The sequence below is a fragment of the Bubalus kerabau genome, chromosome 4 (genome assembly GCF_029407905.1).
Source record: "Bubalus kerabau isolate K-KA32 ecotype Philippines breed swamp buffalo chromosome 4, PCC_UOA_SB_1v2, whole genome shotgun sequence".
Taxonomy (NCBI): Eukaryota; Metazoa; Chordata; class Mammalia; order Artiodactyla; family Bovidae; genus Bubalus; species Bubalus kerabau.
The window spans coordinates 162648881-162674608 of NC_073627.1; the positions used below are offsets into that span (position 1 = coordinate 162648881).

The window sequence follows — 25728 nt, forward strand, 5'->3', positions numbered from 1 at the left end:
GTTGACCCTGGCATTACTGCAACGCACAGGTAGTGATGGAGGACATCCGAAGCCTATTTGTGACCTGAATTCAGACCCACCGATGGCCGTCTCTGTGACCTTCATTCTGTCCACCCACCTGTTCACTGAGTATCTACTCCAGTCAGGCACCTGGCTACTAAGATGCTAAGAGCAAACCTCTGATTCAACAACTTTCCCCTGGGACAGAGCTGCCATGTGACTCTGGAGACAGTGATACCCCTCCCTTGCACCCACACTGTCAATGAGCCTGGGAGGAGCAGAAGCTGAGAGCGGTAGTCAGAGGACCAGAGGTAGCTCAGGAGGGTCGTTGCCCCTGAGAAGGGATCCGGTTCAAGAAGAACCTTTAATGCCAACTCTGCGTGCTTCGGCCTTCCCAGGTGGCTCCCTGGTAAAGAATCCGTCTGCCAATGCAAGAGATGCAGGACAGGAGAGTTCCATCCCTGGATCGGGAAGATCCCTGGAGGAGGAAATGGCAACCTACTCCAGTATTCTTGTCTAGGAAAGCCCATGGACAGAGAAGGCTGGTGGGCCGCAGTCCATGGGGTCAGCAAAGTGTGGAACACGACTGAGCGACTGAGCACGCACAGGCTGCGTTCAACTCGCCGTCTAGAGAGAGAGACGGAGATTCTTATTTTTCCGGCACATCCTGAGTAAGACAAGGCGGGGCCACCTCTGCCTGCTTTCTCTGAAAGCGTGAGTACAGTGCGCGGGAGCGGCGGTATACAGAGGAGCTCCGCGGCGGCATACAGAGGAGCTCCGCGGCGGCATACAGAGGAGCTCTGCGGCGGCATACAGAGGAGCTCCGACATCTGGCCATCAGAGGCGGGTTTCCAAGTTCCACGGACGACCGTGAAGATTCCTCATGACTGTGCCTGCCATCAACCTGCGGGGACCTCGACAGCGAACGCTGCCCGACCGCAAGCGGCAGCGGGGACGGAAGGCACCGGCCTCCTCGAGCGCCGGTGCAGGGCGCCCCGGTGGCCCCAAACTTCGGTTCGGGTACCTCGTCTTCGTCATGGGTGTCGTGTTGTGGGTGAGTACCACCGCGGGTACCACTCCGGAACGCGCGCCGGGTGGCCGGTAAATGGCGGCGGGAAAAGACCCGGCGGTGTGCATGCCCGGGTCAGCTGCGGCCGGGGCATATCCGAGCGAGATCTACCGTGGGCTGCATGCGGGGAAGGAGCAGGTTCAGGGCCTGGCGGGACCGACCCGGGCCCAGAGGGAGAAGAGCCTGTGTTCTCCGTCCCGGTCCTAGGCTTGTCTGGCTGTCCCAGAAGTAAATTCCAAAGGAAAAAGAATGGAAAACTCTTTTGCAAGCTTCTCCGCTCCCCTTCCTTCCCCTCTCCTCCCTCCCGTGTCCCTTCTTCTTTTTCCTCTCCCCTCCTCTTTTTTGTTGAGATTCTAGAATATGCTCATCGCATCTATTCTTCCCCTCGATTTGTACAGAAAAGTAGCTTTCCCACCCTCCCTTGCATTCAGCACCCCTTCTGGGCTGCTGTCAGTCATTTTGCAAATTCCTTCCACTTTCTTCCGCAGCAACCCACAGGGCTTACAGGGTAAATCCCCAGTCATCAGGCGACTAGCCTCAGGGGCTCTGTCTAGTTTAGGAGGAAAGGGTCTGAAGATGTTCTTTTGATTTCTGTTTTGAGTCTGAAACAGGTGTGGCATGCATCCTGAAAAAACTATTTAATGGCTGCCCTGAACTCCAGGCGGAAGGGTCTACTGTTAACCTAGCTGTCTTTTTACTTGTAAAAACAACCCCACAGCCACACAAATCTTAGAAGAAACAGGTCTCAGAGCACAGGAAGACCTTGAGAACAAGTCTGACACTATGGCTTTGTCACAGCTGATGAGGTTTAGAGTAAAAGAGAAACCCTGTATGATGTTACTTACACGTTACTTACACTTGCACGTGCAATAGAAAAATTACAACAAACTAGTGAGTAACACACAAAAAAGAAGCAGACTCAGGGATACAGAGAAAACCTGGTGGTTACCAGTGAGGAGAGGGAAGCAGGGAGGGGCAAGATAGGGATGAGGGGAAAAGAAGAGTTATTGTGAGATTATATGAAATCCTGTGTGTGAATCGCTTGAAAATTGTAAAGCACTATAGAATTTAAAGAATCTTTTGTTCAAAAAAAACCAAAACAAAACAAACAAAAAAACGAAACGGTGCAGCTTTTAGGGCCCATTTGTCCCCAGGGAGGAAAGAGTAGTGTTGTTTTGGGTGACCTATCAAGGGATAGTGAAAATCAAGCTCGACCCTAAAACAGTTACATCAGCTCCGGGAAGTCACATGGGAACACAGCAAGGTCCAACTAGACTCTGCAAACCCAGCTAACAGTATTGCATCACTTGCGGGAAGTAAGTGGTAAGAAGCACGAAAGGAAATCCCCACTCGGGACTCAGCTCTAACTTCACCAGCTTGGTAGCTGTGGACAAATTGCTGAGCCGAACTGAAGACACTTCCACGACCCATCCTCCGTTCTCAGTTCCTTTCTTTCAATTGGCCAAGGCTCAAAGGCTGCAGGAATCTTAGTTCCCAACCTAGGATCCAGCCTTGACCCCCGCAGTGAAAGTGCGGCACCCTAACCACTGGACCGCCAGGGAAGTTCTCTCGTTTCCCTCTCTCTTTTGTCCCACGCTGCTGCTCCACCGCAGCCCTCCTGTCTCCCTCCTCTCTCTCTCTCTCTCTCACACCCCCAACCCACTCTCCACACACACACACCACAAGTCTGTGAGTGGCAAAGTCTCACATCTCCACCGCACCTGGTGCACCCCAGTGTTTGTCTCTCAAACAGCCCGAAATGGACATTACACACCAGGAAGCCTGCTCCTCCTCCATCCCAGCCCCACCCCCCCACCCCCCACTCCCGTTACTTTGACTTCGTTCTTGTCTGTGATCCTGGCACTGTGGGACTTTTCCCTCCATGTCCACACCTGTTCTCTGCCACTGGGAGTCTTGTCCCATCTGCCTTGCAGCCCTTCCAGGCTCTTTTCACCTTGGTGACTTTACGGGAATCGCTGTCTTTGCCTCAGGTTCCTGTGGCCAGAACTGCCCTGAGGAAAGCAAGGACCTCGCCTTGTCCCCAGTGCCCCACAGCCCCTGCACAGGGCTACTCAGCAGGCTGCAGACAGGACTCCCCCTGAATGCGTGGGTGGTGTGGGTTCTAAGATGCCTGCACTAATGTTAGTGTTGTGTCCTGCTCTGAGGGGCATGGAGGGTATTGATCTGGGTGGTGGGAAATGTGACCGGCAAGCTGGGGACAGAATAGAGATAACTGAATGTCAATGTTGAAGGATTGCCCAGGTCCATAGAAGACTATTTCAAGTTTTCATCTGATTACATTGCTAGTCAAGAATGATCTCTAGAAAAGGACTCCAAAATTTGAATATTAAGCGACATCCTTCAAATCATTATGGTTCTTAGATGAAATCAAAAGAATATTTTTTTTGAATTTAAAAACAAATAGTAATGAATACATACTAAGTGGAAACTTGTGAAAAGCTGCTAACACAGTGCTTAAACTGCAGTTTTCAATTAAAGTGTGCTACCGCTGCTGCTGCTGCTAAGTCGCTTCAGTCATGTCCGACTCTGTGCGACTCCATAGACGGCAGCCCACCAGGCTCCCCCATCCCTGGGATTCTCCAGGCAAGAACCCTGGAGTGGGTTGCCATTTCCTTCTCCAATGCATGAAAGTGAAAAGTGAAAGTGAAGTCACTCAGTCGTGTCCGACTCTTTAGTGACCCCATGGACTGCAGCCTACCAGGCTCCTCCGTCCATGGGATTTTCCAGGCAAGAGTACTGGAGTGGGGTGCCATCACCTTCTCGAAATTAAAGTGTGAGTGCATGCTAAGTCACTTCAGTTGTGTCCTAGCCTTTGTAACCCTATGGACTGTAGCTCGCCGTGCTCCTCTGTCCAAGGGATTCTCCAGGCAAGAATGGAGTGGGTTGTTGTGTCCTCCCCCTGGGAATCTTCCCGACCCAGGAACTGAACCCACATCTCTTTAAGTCTCTTGCATTGGCAGGTGGGTTCTTTACCACTGGTGCCACCTGGGAAGCTCTTCCAATTAAAGATGTTCTATTAAAAAGAATAGCGGGTTGGGAGAAGTGGGGAGTAAAATTTTTTTAAAGTAAAGAAAAAAAAGCGACCTGAAGATTCACATTTTTAAATCACCATAAAATAAGTGTAAATTAAACTCAGAAGAATAGGGAAAAAATAATAATATGAGTAGAAATCAATGAAATAGAATACAAATAATGAAAGGAATTGACAAAACAAGTGTTGATTCTCTGAAATGATTAACAAAATTAACAAACCAAATTTTAAAAGAAAAAAGGCCAAAAAAACAAAAAATACCAATATCAACAATTAACGATAAGATATTATAACAAACTCTGCAGCCATAGAAAGGACAATAAGGGGAACTTAGGAATAATTTAATGTCAAATAAATTTGACAACTTGAATAAAATGGACAAAGTCCTTGAGAATACTACTTAGCAAAACAGATACAAGATGAAAAGAAAATCTGATTAATCCTATATCTTTTTATGAATTAGAATTCATCACTTAAAATCTTACAGCAATGAAAACTGCAGGCCCATGTAGTTTCATTGAGGAATTCTATAAATATTCATAGAAAAAATAATATCAGTCTTATACAAATTCTTTCAGAAAATATGAACAGGCAACAGTTCTTCACTGTTTTATAAAGCCAGCACAACCCTGGTATCTAAAACTTACAATGACATTACCAAAAAAAAAAAAAATACTGACTAACATCTATTATACACGCAAAAATCCTTCATTAAGGAACTTCCCTGGTGGTCCAGTGGTTAAGACTCTCCCTTTCCAATACAGGGCTTCCCTGGTGACTCAGATGGTAAAGAATCTGCCTGCAGTGGGGGAGACCCAGAGTTGATCCCTGGGTTGGGAAGATCCCTTGGAGAAGGGAATGGGTACCCACTCCATTATTCTTGCCTGGAAAATTCCATGGACAGGGGAGCCTGGCTGGCTACAGTCCATGGGATCGCAAAGCTGGACACAGCTGAGCGACTAACACTTTCACTTGCATAGTTTGAAAGCAAGAAGTAAGATGCCACCAGCCTTCCTCATCTTTTCTAAAAAATTACTTTGGCTCTTCAGAGTCTTTTATGGTTCTGTAAAAAGTTTAATTCTTTGTCCTATTTCTGTGAAAAGTGCCATTGAAATTTTGATAAAAATTGCATCGAATCTATAGATTTCTATGGGTATATGGACATTTACAAATATTGATTATTCAAATCCATAAGCATGGACTGTTTTTCCATTTATTTGTGCAGTTTTCAATGTACAGGTCTTTGACCTCCTTGGCTAAATTTATTCAACTTATTCATAGGAATTTTATTTTTTTGATGCCACTGTAAATTAGATTGTTTTCTTATTTCTCTTTCTGCTGGTTTGTTATTCATGTAAAGAAATGCACCATATGTTTTCATATTGATGTTTATATCCTGTAACTATACTGGCTTCATTTATTAGTCTTAAGAGGTTTTTTTTCAATGGAGTGTTTAGCATTTTCTATACATAATATCATGTCACCTGCAAAATGGGACACTTTTAGTTCCTCCTTTCCAAGTTGGATGCTTTTTATTTCTTTTTCTTACCTAATCGCTCTGGCTGGGACTTCTAATACTATGTTAAATAAAGATGACAAAAGTGAGTGTCTTTATCTTGTTCCTGATCTTAGAGGAGATAATTTCAGTTTTTCACTATGGAATGTGGTGTTTGCTGTGGCCTTGTCACATAGGGTTTTATTTGTTGAGGTGTATTTCCTCTATGTCTGCTTTGTTGAGAGTTTTATCATAAATCAATATTGAATTTGTCAAATGCTTTTTTTGTACCCATTGAGATGATCATATGATTTTTGTTCTTCATTTTACTAATGTGGTATATCACATTGACTGTGATTTTTTTTTTTTGATTTGTAAATTTTGAACCATAGTTTGCATCCTTAGAATAAATCCCACTGATTATGTTGTGTGGTCCTTTTAATGTATTGTTGAATTCAGCTTTCTAAAATTTTGTTGATGACTTTTGCATTTGTGTTCATCAAGAATATTGGCCTGTAAATTTCTTTGTGTGTGTATGTGGCTGACTTCCAGTCAACCTGAATCTAGGCACTGAGATCTTCCCCTTTGGGATAGTGTTACTGCAAGTGTGTGTGTGGGTCTGGCTGCTCTCTGCCCAAAAGCCAATAAGCAGGCCACGTTGGGGGTAAGGAAAGTTTGCTTTATTTCAGATGCTTACAACTGGGGGGCGAGAGTGGTGAACATCTCTCCGAAGGCCGACTCCCCGCCCCCACCGGCAACCTGTGGGCAAGAGCTTTTATAGACAGAAGTGAGGAGGGATCCACATACAGAAACAGCAGAGTCAGCTCTGATAGTCATCTTCAAATTGATCATCGGTGGTCTGACCAGCATCATCTTGATTGTTTTAGGTACAGTTCCAGGGTCCATTTGTTTCCATTTCTCTGAGGCCAGTTCTTGGAATTGTGGCAGCTCATATCCTGGGCACAGTCTGGTCATCATGTAGTTAACTTACCCACTTGGGGTTTCAGTATCTGTAAGACAGCTCACCATGAAGATGCTCAACATCACTCATTATCAGAGAAATGCAAATCAAAACCACAGTGAGGTACCATCTCACACAGATCACAATGGCTGCTATCAAAAAGTCCACAAACAGTAAATGCTGGAGAGGGTGTGGAGAAAAGGGAACCCTCTTATACTGTTGGTGGGAATGCAAACTAGTACAGCCACTATGGAGAACAGGGTGGAGATTCCTTTAAAAACTGGAAATCGAACTGCCATATGACCCAGCAATCCCACTGCTGGGCATACACACCAAGGAAACCAGAATTGAAATAAACATGTGTACTCGAATGTTCATCGCAGCACGGTTTACAATAGCTAGGTCATGGAAGCAACCTAGATGTCCATCAGCAGATGAATGGATAAGAAAGCTGTGGTACACAATGGAATCTTACTCAGCTATTAAAAAGAGTGCATTTGAATCAGTTCTAATGAGGTGGATGAAACTGGATCCTATTATACAGAGTGAAGTAAGTCAGAAAGAAAAACACCAGTACAGTATACTAATGCATGTATATGGAATTTAGAAAGATGGTAACGATAGCCTGTATGGGAGACAGCAAAAGAGACACAGATATAAAGAACAGACTTTTGGACTCTGTGGGAGAAGATGAGGGTGGGATGATTTGAGAGAATAGCATTGAAACATGTATATTATCATAGTTAACTAGATCTCCAGTCTCGGTTCGATGCATGAGACAGGGTGCTCAGGGCCGGTGCACTGGGATGACCCCGAGAGATGGGATGGGGAAGGAGGTGAGAGGGGGTTCAGGATGAGGAACACATGTACACCCACGGCTGATTCATGTCAATGTATGGCAAAAACCACTACAATATTGTAATTAGCCTCCAATTAAATTAATTAAAAAAAAAAAAGACAGCTCACAAGATATGGCTCAGAATATTATCTATAGCCCTTGAGAAAGAAAGAAAGATCCTTGACTAAGCTTAATGACTACATTATTATTGTTTGGTCTCCTTTGACTATTTTCTTTAGTTTCTGCATTTCTCACTTCTTTGATGAAACTTATTCTTGGACTGAAGTTTTCCATAGACAAGAGGCAGGCAAAGGACATAGTCGGGGGAGGGGCAAGGACCATAGTGTCCTGCTCCGTTGCAATAGGACAGGTCTTGGCACATGCTCAACTACTGGGAACTCTTAAAAAATATAGTAGGCTGCTTCAACAATCCCAAGAGTTTGAGAGATGACTAAGAGCAGGCTGAATGAAAAATTCATTTCTTACACAAGGCAACTCCTTCAAGACTGGGAGAGAGGGGGTTTCATCTACTGTATAGAAAGAAACACAGAGATCAAGCAAAATGAAGAAACAGAGAAACCTGTTCCAAGTCACTAAATGCGATAAAGCCTTAGGAAGAAGCCTTAATGAAATGGAGATAAATAATTTAGTTGATAAAGAGTTCAAAATAATGGTCATAAAGAAGCTTGCTGAACTGGGGAGAAGAATGGATGAACACGGTGAGAACTTCAACAAAGAGATGGGAAATATAAGAAATTGTCAAATAGAAGCCACAGAGCTGAAACATACAATAACTGACCTGAAAAACAATAGAAGGGTTCAGCAGCAGACTAGGTAAAGTAAAGAAAGGATCAGTCATCTCAAAGACAAAGCAGTGGAAACTTCCCTGGTGGCCCAGGGGTTAAGACTGCAGCTTACAATGAAGGGGAAAGTGAAAGTGAAAGTCGCTCAGTCCTGTCTGACTATTTGCGACCCAATGGACTGTGTGGATCACGATAAACTGTGGAAAATTCTGAAAGAGATGGGACTACCAGACCACCTGACCTGCCTCTTGAGAAACTGTATGCAGGTCAGGAAGCAACAGTTAGAACTGGACATGGAACAACAGACTGGTTCCAAATAGGAAAAGAGTAAGTCAAGGCTGTATATTGTCACCCTGCTTATTTAACTTCTATGCAGAGTACATCATGAGAAAAGCTGGGCTGGAAGAAGCACAAGCTGGCATCAAGATTGCCTGGAGAAATATCAATAACCTCAGATATGCAGATGACACCACCCTTATGGCAGAAAGTGAAGAGGAACGAAGAAGCCTCTTGATAAAAGTGAAAGAGGAGAGTGAAAAAGTTGGCTTAAAGCTCAACATTCAGAAAGCGAAGATCATGGCATCTGGTCCCATCACTTCATGGGAAATAGATGGGGAAACAGTGTCAGACTTTATTTTTTGGGGCTCCAAAATCACTGCAGATGGTGATTGCAGCCATGAAATTAAAAGACACTTACTCCTTGGAAGGAAAGTTATGACCAACCTAGATAGCATATTGAAAAGCGGAGACATTACTTAGCCAACAAAGTCCGTCTAGTCAAGGCTATGGTTTTTCCAGTAGTCATGTATGGATGTGAGAGTTGGACTGTGAAGAAAGCTGAGCACCAAAGAATTGATGCCTTTGAACTGTGGTGTCGGAGAAGACTCTTAAGAGTCCCATGGACTGCAAGGAGATCCAACCAGTCCATCCTAAAGGAGATCAGTCCTGGGTGTTCTTGGGAAGGACTGATGCTAAAGCTGAATCTCCAGTACTTTGGCCACCTCATGCGAAGATTTGACTCATTGGAAAAGACTCTGATGCTGGGAGGTATTGGGGGCAGGAGGAGAAGGGGATGAGATGGCTGGATGGCATCACTGACTCCATGGACATGAGTTTGAGTGAACTCCGGGAGTTGGTGATGGACAGGGAGGCCTGGCGTGTTGCAATACATGGGATCGCAAAGAGTTGGACACAACTGAGCGACTGAACTGAACTGGACTATACAGTCCATGAAATTCTCCAGGCCAGAATGCTGGAATGGGTAGCCGTTCCCTTCTCCAGGGGATTCTCTCAACCCAAGGATCAAACCCAGGTCTCCCGCATTGCAGGCGGATCCTTTACCAGATGAGCCATCAGGAAAGCCCAAGATTATTGGAGTGGGTAGCCTATCCCTTCTCTAGCAGATCTTCCCGACCCAGAAATTGAACTGAGGTCCCCTGCGCTGCAAGTGGATTCTTTACCAGCTGAGCTACCAGAAAGCAATGCAGAAGATGTAGGTTCAGTCCCTGGTCAGGAAACTGAGGTCCCATATGCCACAGTGCAACTAAGCGCACGCTGCGACTGCTGAGCTCACACACCACAACCTGAGAGTCCATGCACTGCAACAAAAGAGCCACGTGACAAAACTAAGACCTGATGCAACCAAATAAATAGACAAATATATATTTTTCAAAATGTTTTAAAAAAAGACAAAGCAGTGGAACTTGCCCAGTCAGAACATCAGAGAAGAAAAAGAATGAAATCAAGTGAAGATAGCTTCAGGAACTTATGGGACAACATTAAAGGACATTATAGGGCAATACTACATTATAGGGCTCCAAAGGAGAACTAGAAAGGGGCAGAAAACTTATTTGATTAAATAATGGCTGAAAACTTACCTAATGTGGGGAAGGAATCAGACATCTAGATACAGGAAGCTCAGAAAGTTCCAAATAAGGGCCTTAAAGAGATCATTGCTGCTACTGCTGCTGCTGCCTTAAAGAGATCCTTACTAAGACACATTATAATTAAAATGTCAAAAGTTAAAGATAATGGAGAGAATATTAAAAACAGCAAGAGAAAAACAACTTGTTACATACAAGGGAACCCCCATAAGGCTATCAACAGACTTTTCAGCACAAAAATTGCAAGTCAGAAGGGAGTGGCACAATATATTCAAAATGCTAAAAGGAAAAAAACCTCTAACCAGTAATACTCTACATGGCAAAGTGATTATTCATTAATCGAAGAGAGAGAAACAGTTTTCCAGACAGCTGGCCCTAAAGAATGGTCAAGAGTGGTAAAGAACTCGCCTGCCAATTCAGGAGACTCGGGAGATGCAGGTTCCATCCCTGGGTGGGGAAGATCCTCTGGAGGAGGACATGGCAACTCACTCCAGTGTTCTCTCCTGGAAAATTCCACGGGCAGAGGAGCCTGGTGGGCTCCAAAAAGTCGCACATGACTGAGCACATTATGGTTATGGTTACCAAACAAAAGCTAAAGGAGTTAATCACTAAACTGGCCTTAAAACAGATGTTAAAAAAATTTTTTTTAAGCTGAAAATAAAAGCCATTAAATAATAACAAGAACAGATAAGAAAGAATAAATCTCACTGGAAGGTAAATATTTAGTAACAGTACTGGTTTGATTACTTATAAAGCTAATATGAAGCTTAAAGACAAAAGCAGTAAAAATAACTATGATTACAATAATTAACAAAGGAATATTCAAGAAGAAAAGATGTGAAAAGTGACATCAAAAATGTACAATGTTGGGGGTAGGAGACTAAAAATGATGAGCTTTAGCATGGGATCGCACTTGTTATCAACTTAAAATAGACTGTTATAGATATAAGTTGTCATATGTAGGGCTTCCTGGGTAGCTCAGCTGGTAAAGACTCCCCTGCAATGCAGGAGACTCCGATTCAATTCCTGGGTTGGGAGGTTCCCCTGGAGAAGGGACAGGCTACCCACTTCAGTATTCTTGGGCTTCACGAAACAAACCCTATAGTTAATACACAAAAGATCAATGTCTTTTAAAACCTGAGGATAGTTCCTTAACATTTGATCCTGTAATCTGATTTTTTGTTTGTTTGCACTATGTATAATACTTATTTGTAAAAGTGTGTGTGTGAGTGTGTGTATGTGTGTGTGAACTGCTTGAGGAGGGAGAGGGAGTCTCCTCATGGGCCAGGGTACCTGATTCTTGGTCCACACACTTGACATTGCTCCGGGGGTATAGGCCATGGCCACGAGCTTCCTCTCAGGGCACCTGGGTACAGACACAGGGATGACGTAGAAGACCCATCAGGGACAGCTGGCTGGATGAGGAGAAGGAAGGGGCAACCTCCTGTCCCAGGTCTCCTGACAAGACAGTGGAGAGGGGACAGGCTCCTGCTGTCTGCAGGTCAGGATCCCTTCACTCCCCCTCATTGGGCGGGAAGAGGATCCAGGCTTGTGCCCTGCAGCCCCCAGGCTCCTGCTGAGTGTTCAGAGCTGTCCTTGCAGGGCCTCTGCAAGGCCCACCCTGGCCTCCCTGGGCTGCAGGGGGAGTCCTGTGAGGGGAGGCCTCATCTAGGTCAAGGGTCACAAGGGTGTGGGCACAAGCTGAGCTTCATGCTTCAGTCAAGCTTTAAATACGAGGCCCTCTCGTCCTCCACCTGTTGACTCTTCCTGCCAACCTCAGCCAACACTGGAGTGTCAGAGGACTGCGAATTACTATTGACCTTCAAGTCCCTAAATAGGAAAGATTCAGGTGTTACTGGGGAACAGGGCTGGGTGTGAGGCCAGTCAAGTTGGCTCAGGGTTTTATGGGAACCTTGAAGGAGCACACTCGTGGCCTCATTATGACTTCTGTCTGCTGTCAGCACCTTTGGTCTTTCTAGGCCCCTTCTTGCTTACAAAAACAATTAAAGATTATATTTAGGACTCAATAGGTATAAAGATGAATATACCTGAGACTGAACTCTATGCAAATAGTTTTGTATGATTTCAAGATTTTTTTAAAAATTGGAGTATAATTGCTTTACAATATTGTATTATTTTCTGCTGTACAATAAAATGAATCAGCTATATGTATACACATAGCCCTCCCTCTTGGACCTCCCCAATCCTCTAGGTCATCACAGAGAATGAAGCTGAATTCCCTGTGGTATACAGCAGGTTCCCACTAGTTACTTATTTAACACGTGGTGGTGTATATATGTCAATCCCAATCTCCCAGTTCATCCCATCCCTCCGTACCCCACCTCCGCCTCCGTCCCGTGTCCAGATGTGTGTCCTCTACATCTGTGTCTCTCTTCCTGCCCTGCAATAGGTTCATCTGTACCATTTCTCTAGATTCTACAAATATACTGAAAAATTTTTCGTGGGCCACTGATGGGATCATGGGCTCTAACCTGCAGCCTGCTGTGCCCAGTGGAGAAGCTAGCTTGGCCTAAGGGGAAATGTGTTGAAGAGGTGTGGGGATGGACACTGCAAGGGGCAGTGTGGGGCCACACAGTCGGATGAGGAGGGGCCTCTGCAGCCTCAGAAGACCCCACCAGCATGGGAAAGCCTGGGGGCGGTTGGGGCTCTATAGGAAGAGGGGAGAAAATGGGGTACAGGGAAGCTCAGGAGTTTCCCTGGTGGCTCAGATGGTAAACAGTCTGTCTGCCACCCGGGAGACCCAGGTTTCATCCCTGGGTCGGGAAAATCCCCTGAGAAGGGAATGATCCCCTGATCCCCTGGAGAAGGCAGTGGCTACCCACTCCAGTATTCTTGCCTGGAGAATCCCATGGATAGAGGATCCTGGCAGGCTACAGTCCATGGGGTCGCAAACAGTTGGACATGACTTAGTGACTAAACAACAACAATCAATATAAAACATTGCTGGGCTTTTTTTCTTAAATACTGTCTTTGAAATTCAGAATGTATTTTTCACTTGCAACACATCTTGATTCAGAGAAGCTGTTTGAAGTGCTCCATTCCCATAAGGACCTGGTGATTACTCTATTGAACAGCACCACCTGGGCCTCTAGAACTTAGAGAAGGAAGTCCTAATTCTGGTTCTCAAGGAGCTCCTAGTCATTAAGAGACACAAAGAGGCACAGAAAAAATACAGTGATGAGGGAAGAGCCTTCAAACAAAGCTCATGCCATTGGGCCCTGGCGGGAAGACAAGAGGAAAAATGGGTCCGACCTGTAGCGAGTCAAACAGTGACCCACAGGAAGGGGCTCTGTGATCTGGAACTGAGCTGAAGACGTGGAAGAGCTGTCACAACCCGGGACCCCATGGCCCTAGGCTTGACCTTCACCTCCCGGGCTCTCCTCCTTCAGATGACCTCAGTCTTCCTTGCAGGATCTGTCTCTCTCATCTAATTCATATTTATTAATAATGAAGGATGCTCTTAAAAAAACCCAACCTTTAAAACCTTTCCTTAATAATGTGTTATGGTGATGGCACTTCCTATTAATGATAAAAAATTCACTCTTCAATAATGATGATACAGCAACTAGGATGCCTTCTGAAAAAGAATGATGTTTCTTCCTTATGCTCTTCTTATTGGATAATTAAAAGTAGGTGGATCAATGAATGAATTGTAATATATGAAACCAGAAGAGTACTGCAAAAATATGAGAAAAAATGTCTTACCACTTTGGAGAGGGGAAGTTCTTCAGTATGAAAACAAATTATAAAACTTGCCCAAAGCTATATAAAAATTAAGAAGAAAGCCAAAGGGAAGAAATCATGACAAAGATAAAAACAAACTAGAAAAAAAGTACTCAGAACACAAATCACACTTAGAAATGTAATTTCCTTAATCTGTAAGGATTCATAATAAACTGAAAGAAGATCAACGGGAAAATAGTCGACTTGAACAACATTATAAAACAATTAGACCAACAGACATCTATTGAATACTCCAGTCAATAACAAAATACATTCTTCTCAAGTGTGCATGGAACATTCTCCAGAATAAACCATATACTAGCTCATAAAACAAATATCAATATATTTAAAAGGAGAGCCATAATAGAACACATACCCTCCCACCACAATGGAATGAAATTAGAAATCACGAACAGGAAGGAATTGGGGAACTTCACAGCTATGATCAAATTTAAACAACACACTTTCAAATAACCAATTAGTCAAAGAAGATATCAAAAAAGAAATTGTAAAATCTTTTAAGATGAATGAAACTGAAGATACCGTATACCAACACTTATGGGATATAGCTAAAGCAGCTGAAAACTTAGAAAGAAATTTATGCCTATAAATGACTGCATTCAGGAAGAAGAAAAATCTCAAATCAATAACCTAATACTATACAGTGAGACACTAGAAAATGAAGAACATACTAAAGGTAAACAGAGGAAGGAAGTAGTACAGATTAGAACAGAAAGTAATGAAACTAAAGCTAGAAAAACAACAGAGTCCATGCTGATGAGCGTGTGATGGACCTCGTGGGGCCCTGGCCCTTCTGCTTGCCCAGGACTGCAGTAGAAACTGGAAAAGGCTGTTCTGGTTTGATCTTCTGCCCCAAGAGGAAGTGGTGAAGGAGGGAGATCAGGTTCATGGAGGGGAAGGGAGCCAGCTGTGGTAGACTGGTTGCTCTAAGAGATGTTGTGTTACTTATTACCTGTCTTGTTTTCACTAGCTGTCAATAAATTCCTGAAACCTCAAGCAGGCATCACAGAGCGGGTGCTCCTATGGTTGTTGTATGATTGAATAAAGGCTGCATGTATTCCACTGTGTGGTGGTTATAATATTTAGTAATAATCCTCCTAAAACTAAACATTTCTGATTTTTTTCAAAAGTATTACATTGTATATATTTGAAAATAAAACCATATATGTTTTCTGATGACGTTAGTAGGTGACTTTCTAGAAGAGTAGAATCTGGGTCAACCCACCAAGCATATTTTGTACTTGTAAATATACAAGTGTATTTTTACTGTAACCCATCTACACACACACACTTGGGCACAGGTGCATCCAGCTTTGGTTCCTGGAATTCAGTAGTTTTGATCTGATGTTGTGGGTCGGTCTTTGTTTTATTTTTCCTAACTGAAAAAATATTTCATATGATCCATTTATTTATTTACATTTTTGGCTGCAGTAGGTCTTCATTGCTGCACGTGGACTTGTTCTAGTTGCAGAGAGCAGGGGCTGCTCTTCAGTGCAGTGCCCAGGTTTCTCATTGCAGTGGCTTCATAAATAGATCTTTAAAAACTATGCCAGAAACATCACATAAAGTAACTCTCCTCTAATTAAAAATTTAAAACACACACACACACACACACACACAGACACACACACCCCAGTGTACAGGAGAAAAACTATACGAACAGCTTAACAGATGCAGAAAAAGAATTTGAACTGACACTTAACCCCCTGTAATGAAAAGGGGAAAGTGTTAGTTGCTCAATCGTGTCCCAACAATTTGCAACCCCATGGACTGTAGCCTGCCAGGCTCCTCTGTCCATGGAATTCTCTAGGCAAGAATACTGGAGTGGATTGCCATTCCCTTCTCCAGGGCATCTTCCTGACACAGGGATTGAACCTGGGTCTCCTGCGTTGCAGGCAGATTCTTTACTGTCAGAAAAGGGACCTTCCTCCATATGATGAAGGCCACTCCCTCTTGGGGTCACATTAGAGATTAGGATAACTGAGGAAGGGGCATGAGAGAATGTTTTGAAGCAAGCTAATTTCCATGATCTAGATAGAGGGTTTGGATTTCCCAACTGTATGCATTGAAAAAAAACCAAAAAACTCTTTGAATGGTTCCTGTAAGATTGTGCACGTCTTTCTTTGGAAATCTTAACATTGACGTAAACTGTAAAGAAATATTGAGCTTGAGTTACTGACATAATGCTGATGTATTAAGAGTTGCAGATATGAATTTCATCATAAAAATAAGACAGGAGAATGGACAGAGGGGGATGGATAGAGAAAGAAATATGTGATACACCTAAGTTACAGAACTTAGGTGGTGAGCATGTAAGAGTTTAATGAATGAATCTTAGAACTTTGTTGGATGTTTGAAACTGTTCGTAACAAAACATTGAGGGAGAGAGTCTGTGAGAGGAGAACCAGGGAAGAAAGGAAGGCATAGGATTGTGAGGGCAGGGAAGGGAGAGTCCACCAATTTGGGGTGACTCGGAGGAGGCCCAGACTGGGGAAAGGATGATTAGGGGACACATATGAGCTTAGCTGTCCCCAAATATTTAACTGATGGCATTTTATCTTGTTTAGATGCAGGCAGTTGAACTGGGCTCAACATAAGCTGTTTCCATTTTCACTTTGTTTTTCTTTCTTTTTTTTCCTCTTCATGTCATTTTCTACTTTAAATCACTCCCAGATTAAAGTTACAAAACTATACAAAACCCTTTGTTTCCTGTATCATCTGAAACATAGCTGCTGACATGACAGATCCCATGACTGGACAGTTGAATGTGTATTTCCCACAAATGAGGGCAGTCTCCCCACAAATGACAAGACAATCCTGAACGTCAGAACACTATAATCAACACATTAATCCTGGTGGAATCCTCAGACTCCAGTGATTTCAGACTGGCCCCATTCTGTCATTTTTAGCACAGAGACTTGGCTAAAAACCCTATATTGCAATTTCTTCTTTCTCCATGTGATTCTGGTATTTTGTGGAACACTGACAGCTGCCTTTTGGGGACCGCTTGTTGGATTAAAGCCATAAGTCCATTACTCAATATGTGATTCTATATCCTGATTATGAAAAATTGTATTAATGGCAGAACCCTCATTTGTGAAAATGTGTGTGTGTGTGTGTGTGTGTGTGTGCACGCACTGTGAGAAAGAAAGAGAGAGCCTGAGAGTATTCACACGTGGTCAAATAGAAGAAGTCAAGACACAAACTAATGGATGTTTTCTCTAATCAAGGGGATCTCTATGGTTTCTGTATCCTTATAAAAAAAATTTTCCTTGCCCATACTTTCTGGGCTTCCCAGGTGGTGCTAGTGGTAAAGAACCAGCCTGCCAACACAGGAGATGCAAGAGACTGAAGTTTGATCCCTGGGTCGGGAAGATCCCCTGGAGGAGGAAATGGCAGCTCACTCCAAAATTCCTGCTGGGAGAATCCCATGGACAGAGGAGCCTGATGGGCTACAGTCCATGGGGTTGCAAAGAGTTGGACGTATCTGAGCACATACTTTCTGGAATAAACATTTTAAGAGGAAAAAATACAGGGGAAAAAACTTAAGTGTAAGTTACTTGCTAGCACAAAAGGCCAAAGAACAAACATGAATGAGAGTTGAGAGCTGGGAAGAAAGGTCCCAGTTCTGTTTCATTTTGCAGGTAGTGGTCAAGGAAATGTGGGGTGGATCCTAGAAGGGGTGAGAGTGTGGAAGCCACTCATGCCTGTCCCTTCTTTGTCCCCATAGGTCAAAGCTGCTTCAGCCATATCTGTAAGGAAGGATGAAATTCACCAGCAGTCATCAGCCCCACTGGAACGGAGCCCCCAGCAGAAGTTATGTCCACCAGGTAGATTCTAAGACTGGTCTCCAACCCTTGTCTTCATGTCTGTATATTTATTTTTGGCTGTGCTGAGGCTGTGTTGCTGCACGGGCTCTCTCTAGTTGTGGAGAGCGGGGCCTGCTCTCCAGTTGCGGTACTTGAGCTTCTCCCTGGGGGGCTTCTCCTGTTGCAGAGCACAGACTCTCGGGTGCACGGGCTGCAGTGGTTTCAGCCTGTGTGCTCAGTGGTGGTGGCTCCCGAGCTGTAGAGTGCAGGCTCAGTGTTTGTGACTCGTGGGCTTAGCTGCTCTGCAGCATGTGCGATCTTCTCAGACCAGGGATCGAACCCATGTATTCTGCATAGGCAGGGAGATTCTTTACCACTGAGCCACCAGGGAAGCTCCTGACCTTTCTTTTTACTGTTTAATGTGCCAGCTATGAGTGTGACTTGGATGTGTGGCTTGTAATATATTTCTGTTGGCAGTACTGGTCTAGGGTATGTGTTAGATGAAGAATCAAAAGATGAAAGCCCAGTTGAGGAGAGTTCCCCTTGTGGATTCCACAGATGGCCAAAAGAGGCCTCCGCAGCCACACGGCCAGCCTCAGGGAATCCTGTGGGGATTTTCTCACCAGCTTTTCCCTTCCTTCCCAGGATTCTATATGGAAGAAGCCATTGGAGGTTGTGCCCCATGCACCAATGGGATTACACCAATCATTCAAACACCCTCCCTTCTTGCTTACCTTGCACGACTTGCAAATCAGGTACAGAGCCTGTGGTCCCGCATGCCTGCAGTTAGGGTGCTGGGTGATGAGATGGGATTTAAATGGGACGAGGAGTCAGAGACCTGATTTCCAGCCCAGCTAGGTCTTCATCCTGTCTTAGGTCAGTAAAATAATGAAAACAGAAGTTACTTGCATAACGCATTTCAACTGGTAGGGAAGTCTTTCAGAACATCAGCTGGAAAGAGGAGAATAACGTGTCCCTTGATGGAGGGGGCTGGATGGTAACAGTGCAGAAGGCCTGGGGGAGTGGGGCAGGGCTGGGTTTGAGCTGTGTGATGTGTCTGATCCTGGGCCAGGCTCCTGCGGGCGCCACGCCCTCTACTCTGGGGTCTCAGCCTCTTTCAGCCTTCATGACCTGAGGTCCCTCTGCCTCTCCAGCAGGGCATCACCCGTTGGGACATCAACCAAGGGTTCCTCTCCATCCACAGCATCTCAGATTACACCTCACCCCAGCCCACTTCTTGCTCCTTATTTGTGATCTAAAACATTTTGCTTCCTAACCCTGATGCAATCTGTAATGATGCACAGTGCCTTTTGTATGCCTCGGTTGGTGACACGTGAACAGTGGCTGTTCTATGGATGGTGTATGTGTGTTGCCACAGAAAATGCCCCCAAAATTACTTTAAAAAAAAGATTAACTCATTTATTTTTGGCTGTTCTGGGTCTTTGTTGCGGAACAAGGGCTTTCTCTAGTTGTGGTGAGGGGGGCTGCTCCTTGTTGCTTCTCATCGTGGTGCACAGGCCCTAGAGCACAGGATCAGTAGTTGTGGCACACGGGCTTAGCTGCCCCGCAACATGTGGGGTCTTCCCAGACCAGGGATGGAACCTGTGTCCCCTGCTTTAACAGGCGGATTCTTAGCCACTGGACCACCCAGCAAGCCCTCCGAATTACTTCTTGAACTGAGTGGATGGAGATCTGGGTGGTGAAGAAGGCTTGAGAGACATACGAGGGAAACACACCCTCAAAACCTTATCTTTGGTCTCTAGGAGAAGAAGAAAAAAATGGCTGCACCCCGACCAAGGACACTGAGTGTCAGTGCAAACCTGGCACTTTCCGTGGAGAAGATGCACCTGAATTCTGTCAAAAATGCAGCACCGGGTGAGACACAGGAGCCTAGGGGGGCTTCCAACCCACAGGAGACCCGAGTTTCCTTGTACCCATTTCTCTCTCCTGCTTCCGTGAAGCCCCTCCCACCTCCCAGAGCTCCCTTGTGCCTGTGGGGTCTCCTGAGCCTGCAGCAGTGCTCCCTACCACCACTGTTTGTCCTGCACGGCTTTCCCGGTGGCCCCTTCCCACGTCTCCTCGGGAGGGGCCTAGAAAGACCGAAGTGCTGACAGCAGACAGAAGTCATGAGGAGACCATGAGTGCGCTCCTTCAAGGTTCCTATAAAACCGGAGCCAACTCGACAGGCCTCACACCCAGCCCCTTGTTCCCCAGTAGCACCTGAATCTTTCCTATTTGGGGACTCGGTGGCCAATAGTAATTCACTATCCTCTGATGCTCCAGTGTTGGCTGAGATTGGTAGGAAGAGTCAACAGGTGGATGAGAGGGCCTCGTGTTCAACTTTGACTGGAGAATGAGTCAAACTTGTGCCCACACCCTTCTGACCCTTGAGCTGGACGAGGCACCCCCCCCTCACAGAGCTCCCCATACAGCCCAGGGAGGCCAGGCGGGCCTTGAAGAGGAAGCCCAGCTCCTGAAGGACAGCTCTGAACACTCAGTAGGAGCCTGGGGGCCGCAGTACACAATCTTGGATCCTTCTCCCACCCAGGGAGGGGGAGTGAGGGGACCCTCCCCTGCAGACAGCAAGAGCCTGTCTCCCCTCCACAGTCTTATTAGGGGACCCAGGACAGGAAGCTTCCCCCTCTTTCTCCTCATCCAGCCAGCTGTCCCTGATGGGTCCCCCTGTGTCTGTACCCAGGTGCCCTGATGGGAAGGTGATGGTCATGGACTGTACCCCCTGGAGCAACATCAAGTGTGTGGACCAAGAATCAGGTACCCTGCCCCGTGGGGAGGCCCCAGGTCCTGGAGAGCTAGCAACCATGAGCCAGAGACTACCCATCACTCCCTCTCCCTCCTCAGGCCCTTCAAGGCTGATGATTGGAATAATTGTAACTGGAATCATTTTCCTAATTGGATGTGTGGTATGGTGCCGCTTTAAAAGTAAGGTTCTAGAAGGGAAGGAGGAGGTGCTGGCTCCCTCCTCCATCTCCCCAATCCTCCTGTTCTTCCTGGCTTGTCTCTGATCTTGTTCCCCAGGAAACCCCTCCTCCTCCCACCTCACCTGGTCCTACAAAACTGATCACATCGGGCCCCCAACTCAGCTGACGGTCCCCTCTTCCCCCTGGCCAAGTCTGGTGGGAGGAGGCAGGAGAAGAGGGTGGTTCAGTAGCACTGCACAGAGATTTTACATAGGTTTCATTTTACTTCATTTTCTCCCTTCTCTTCTCGTCCCTGAGGGTTCTCCAGATTCAGAATGTCCCACTTGCAGTCACAGGCCCGGGGCTCTTTGTTCAGTGTCTGAGCCCCCAACCTGCACCCTGTCCCTAGAAAGGGAGGTGCGGCAAGAGCGCACTCCCCACCACTCAGTGGATGTCTCTTCTCTTCTAGGTCCCTTTAATGAGTGCTGGCACAAGGTGATCGGTTTCTCCAGCATCTGGCGGCCTCAGACCCTCAGTAACTGCATCACAACACAGCCCAGGGTGGACACGGTCCCCGGTGTGTCCTATGCTGTTGTCCCTGACTCTCTCAACTGGCCTGGGGGCTCTAGGCTGAATGTAGAAGGGAGACTGGCCTGCTGAGAGCTGTCCTAAGGCTGGTTGGCAGCGCTGGCCCTGTCCTTACTGTTTGAGACACCCTCATTCTGTAGCCCTGGGGCGTGGGGGCTGTCAGGCAGGGGTGCTCAGTTCCCCTTAGCATCACACCAGAGTCTGGGTGCCATCAGCAGAGCCCAGATGTGCTGAGTCTGTGCCCACTTGGGGGGCACAGCACAGGTGTAGGTGGGAAGGCAGAACCTACTGCGTCCCCTCAGAAGCTGTAGGGGTTTGTGGGTTTGTGACTCGTAGATCAGTGCCTTGCTTTTTCAAGGCCCTTTTCTGGCACTTATGTCCCCCAGGAAGGTCTGGGGCTCTGGACCATGCACACAACAACAGGCTGACCAATGGAGATTGACTTTCCATTCTGGTCCCTTGGCAGAAAAAGAAGCTGCAGGAAACAACGCCCAGTCCCGAGATGCAGCAAGCAGACTGCCTGTTGGTGAGTGTGGGGCTCTGGCCCTTCTGCTTGCTTGGGTCTGTGGTAGAGACAGGGAGAGGCAGTGGGTCAGGTCTCCTCTTCTCTGGGGAGGTGGTGATGGAGGGAGACCGGGGCATGGTGGGAAGGGAGCCCACCCCCTGCTCTGGAGAGAGACCAGGGCATGGAGGGGAAGGGAGCCCCAACCCCTGTTCTGGTCCACTGGCAGCTCTGATGCTACTTCTCATCTGTCTTGTCACCACATCCCTCGTCTAGAACAGGGCAGGCGAAGGGTAATCACTCCTCCCATGACTGACTCAGTGATGGAGTCAGAGCTACATAATATTTTTCTGTGTGACTGTTACATACTTTTAAGCCATTCCTCATCATAGTGGGAATTTCACATTTATTTCAAAAGTATTGTTAAGTTGAATCTACTTGAAGTAAAATTTCTTTGTCAACATATAGAAGTATTTTCACTATGTATATGTGTGTGTGTATATATATATATATGAGGAGGGCATGGCAACCCACTCCAGTATTCTTGCCTGGAGAATCCCCATGGACAGAGGAGCCCAGCAGGCTACAGTCCATGGGGTCGCAAAGAGTCAGACATGACTGAGTGACTAAACATATGTATATTATTTATGTATACACACACACACATACAGAGACGTTTACAGTTTGGGGTCATATCATTTCAATAGTTTTGAGGTTTTTGAGTATTACCTTAATTTATAAATTAATCTAGGAGGAAGAGATCTTTTAGCTCTTCTATATCTTTCTTATGAAAAGAGTTAGCATTTTAAGAGTTTTATAATACCTCAACTCCATGTGTGTTTTTCTTCAGTAAATTGCTCATTTCTTGTTGAGGCTGTACCTTTGTATTACAATGTTCTATAACCTTATGAGTGTATCCAACTCATAATTCATTATAGAATTTATTGTCATAATTTTTAACAGTCATCCATCCACACATTCACATTTAAGTACTATTGTTGAACCATTAGAGTTTTATAAGAATACAATCGTATATAAAATAACGACTCTTTTGTCCGCTCCCTTCAGAGATCCTGCATTGGTTTTGATTTGCTTACGGCTGCATCTGCCAGAATTTCAGAACAAGGTTTACTAGGCTCAGTTCTGTAACCTAGGATCCCCGGTTAAGACCAAGGCTGCTCTCTCCATTGTGTTTTACAGAAACCAGCAGCACCTGAAGGATCTCAGAGGAGAAGATGGCTGCTGGTTCCAACAGACACCACTGAAAGTGAGTGTTTTTTTCCTGGGCAGGGGATCAGGAGTGGAGGGAGGAGGGACAGTGTCCTAATTTCTGTCTCCATAGCGGTTAGGGCAACTCAGAAAGGGGATGGCTTGTCCCTGAACCATCAGGACTCTAATTCCCTCCCTGCCCCCTCCTCTTTTTCCCACCCTGAACCCCTCTGTCCTCTAACAGTGGCCCCTAACACCTCCCTGTCCTTCCCTCCTCCACCATCCTCTCTCCTCCCTGGTTGCTCAGGGCCAGGTTGACCCACTCTGAGACATCTGAGAGGTTGTGCTGTCCAGCCGGGCACCCCCTGGCCCAGGGAGGCTGTGGAGCGCCTATCCATGCATGCTAAGTCTCTTTAATCATGTCCAACTCTTTGCAACCCCATGGACTGTAGCCTGCCAGGCTCCTTAGTCCATGGGATTCTCCAGGCAAGAATACTGGAGTGGGTTACCATGCCCTCCTCCAGGGATCATTCCAACCCAGGGATCGAACCCACCTCTTACATCTCCTGCATTAGCAAGCAGGTTCTTTACCACTGGTGCCACCTGGGAAGCCCTGTGGAGCACCTGAACTGTGGCTAAACCTGATAAGCTGTAGTATATAACTCGATACTGTAGTTCAAGGAGTTGGTAGAAAAAAAGACTGTAATTTGTCTTGTTAACAGGTTTTTTTTTTTTGGTATATTCATTACATGTTGAGGGGCTTCCCTGGTGGCTCAGATGGTAAAGAGTTCGCCTGTAATGCAGGAGAACAGGGTTCAGTCCCTGGGTCAGGAAGATCCCCTGGAGAAGGGAATGGCAACCCACTCCAGTATTCTTGCCTGGAGGATCTCATGGACAGAGGAGCCTGACAGGCTACAGTCCATGAAGTCACAAAGAGTCAGACACACAACTGAGCAGCTAACACTACATATTGCAGTGAAAAAAATTCTTAACTTACTTTTAATTGGAGGATAATTGCTTCACAATGTTGTGCTTCTTTCTGCTGTACAGCAACACGAACCAGCCATAGGTACACATATATCCCCTCCCTCTTGAGCCTCCTTCCAACACCCCCATCCCACCTCCCTTAGAGCACCGGATTGAGCTCTCTGTGTTATAAAGCCACATCCCATTAGCTATCTATATTACATATTGAAATGAACTTTTTTAGAATACTTTGAGTTAGTACCATATTTTATGAAAACTAGTATTGTTATTTTTCATGTTTTCAGTGTAACTGTTAGAGAATATAAACTTGTGTTGGGTGCCCTCCTTATGTACTGTGGATGGTGGTGTGCACAGCATTTCACACACACAGCGTTGAATCTGCAGCACAGTCCATGAGGCGGGTGGTGTTTGCTCCATTTTAAGGTTAAATTCTTGCTCAGAGTCTGTCCCCATCCAGCTCCACCGCAGTGTCAGGCAGTGAGGCCGAGCGGGGTGTGAGGCCGGAGACCTTCCTCCCTCCAGGCCTTTGCTTTGTCCCCAGTGCAGAGGTGGCAGCCAGGGGGCCTCACCCTCCTGAGAAAGGCAGGTGCCCTCCTCTGAGGTCTGTTGCCCCTCGCTGTCCCACCCTCTATCTCCTATCACAGATGCCTTTTCCCTCTGTGACAGCAGTCTCCTCTTCCAGATGGGCCCTCATCCCCTGCTTGAGGCAGGACTCACTGCTGACCTGGACTGCCCCCAACTGCGCTGGGTGCTGGTGAAGTCCAAGCCCAGTGCCTGTGTGGCTTGTTTGCTGCTGGGAAGCAGGTCGGGGCGCAGAGCAGCAGGCTTACCAGCAGGGGGAGCTCCTCAGGTTCCCATCCTGAAGTCTAGGCCTGAATTGAGGGTCCTTGGCCTTTGTGAAAGCCTGTTCCAACTCTGTCTCTGTGACTTTCCCCCAACCTAGGCCTGAAGCTATGCTTTGCAGCTATCTTTTCCTTCTGTGATTCGCTCCTGAGGCAGTTGGGCCTCACATGAAATGAGATCCTTGTGACCAGAGAATAGGCCTGGGTCTCTCCGGATGCCTTGTGTGAAATGCTGCCAGTCACCAAGAAGGGACAGGGGACCTCAGTCAACACCCTGATGGATGCCTTGGAAATGCTGGGGCAAAGGTTGACAAAAGAGACAATTCAAGAGCGCCTGCTGAACTCAGGAAAGTATTAACATGTTTATGAAGAAATGGAGACAGGCTCTGCTGTGCCCTTAGCGTTTGAGGGCTTCAATCTTTCATTTCAGGACACACTCCTAATAGACTTCTAGTTTTTATTTGTATTTGTTTGAAATTTGTCATTCATGTTAGTATGTATGCATTTAATGATGTAACTTATAATGAAGATGTTAGTCACTGAGTCATGTCCAACTCTTTGCGACCCTATGGACTGTCGCCCACCAGGCTCTTTTGTCCATGGGGTTTCTCCAGGCAAGAGTACTGCAGTGGGTTGCCGTTTCCTTCTCCAGGGGATCTTCCCTACCCAGGGATGGAACCTAGGTCTCCTGCACTGCAGGCAGAGTCCTTACCGACTGAGCCACCAGGGAGGCCCCGTAACTTGTAATATACATGATTAAAGTGCAAACATCTTGTATGTCTTGGTACTTTTATGTTTGTGCATATATTTATATGTGTAGAAAAACATTTTGCAAATATAATTTCTAGGTTTATGTGGGCTACCTGGTTGAGTACTGGCAATCCAAAGCAATTAGAAATACAAAAGGAGGGCATTCCCTGGCTGTTCAGTGGTTAGGACTCTGCGCTGAGAGCCCTGAGTTGAATCCCTGGTGAGAAAGTAAGATCCCACAAGCCATGAGGCAAAAA

General features: G+C 45.9%; 1 protein-coding gene and 1 long non-coding RNA gene across 2 annotated transcripts; both read left to right on the forward strand.

Moving 5' to 3' along the window:
• Nucleotides 1-838: 838 nt before the first annotated feature.
• LOC129651034 (tumor necrosis factor receptor superfamily member 10B-like) lies at nt 839-21253 on the forward strand. Its single transcript, XM_055579763.1, has 6 exons — nt 839-1054; nt 17597-17696; nt 19439-19550; nt 20374-20447; nt 20535-20615; nt 21063-21253. The coding sequence occupies exons 1-6, from the start codon at nt 884-886 to the stop codon at nt 21251-21253; spliced, it is 729 nt and encodes a 242-aa protein (XP_055435738.1). The 5' UTR covers nt 839-883.
• A 218-nt stretch (nt 21254-21471) lies between these two features.
• Nucleotides 21472-25392, forward strand: LOC129651736 (uncharacterized). The gene is made up of 3 exons (XR_008714289.1): nt 21472-21707; nt 22884-22950; nt 24823-25392. It is a non-coding gene; the product is annotated as an uncharacterized LOC129651736 (long non-coding RNA).
• The last annotated feature ends 336 nt before the right edge of the window (nt 25393-25728 follow it).

Excerpts from the sequence above, each read along its gene's own strand:
- LOC129651034 (XM_055579763.1), top strand. The coding sequence starts at position 884 with ATGACTGTGCCTGCCATCAACCTGCGGGGACCTCGACAGCGAACGCTG. Across the intron at positions 1,055-17,596 it reads TCATGGGTGTCGTGTTGTGG|GTCAAAGCTGCTTCAGCCAT; the intron begins GTGAGTACCACC and ends TTGTCCCCATAG. Across the intron at positions 17,697-19,438 it reads GCAGAAGTTATGTCCACCAG|GAGAAGAAGAAAAAAATGGC; the intron begins GTAGATTCTAAG and ends TTTGGTCTCTAG.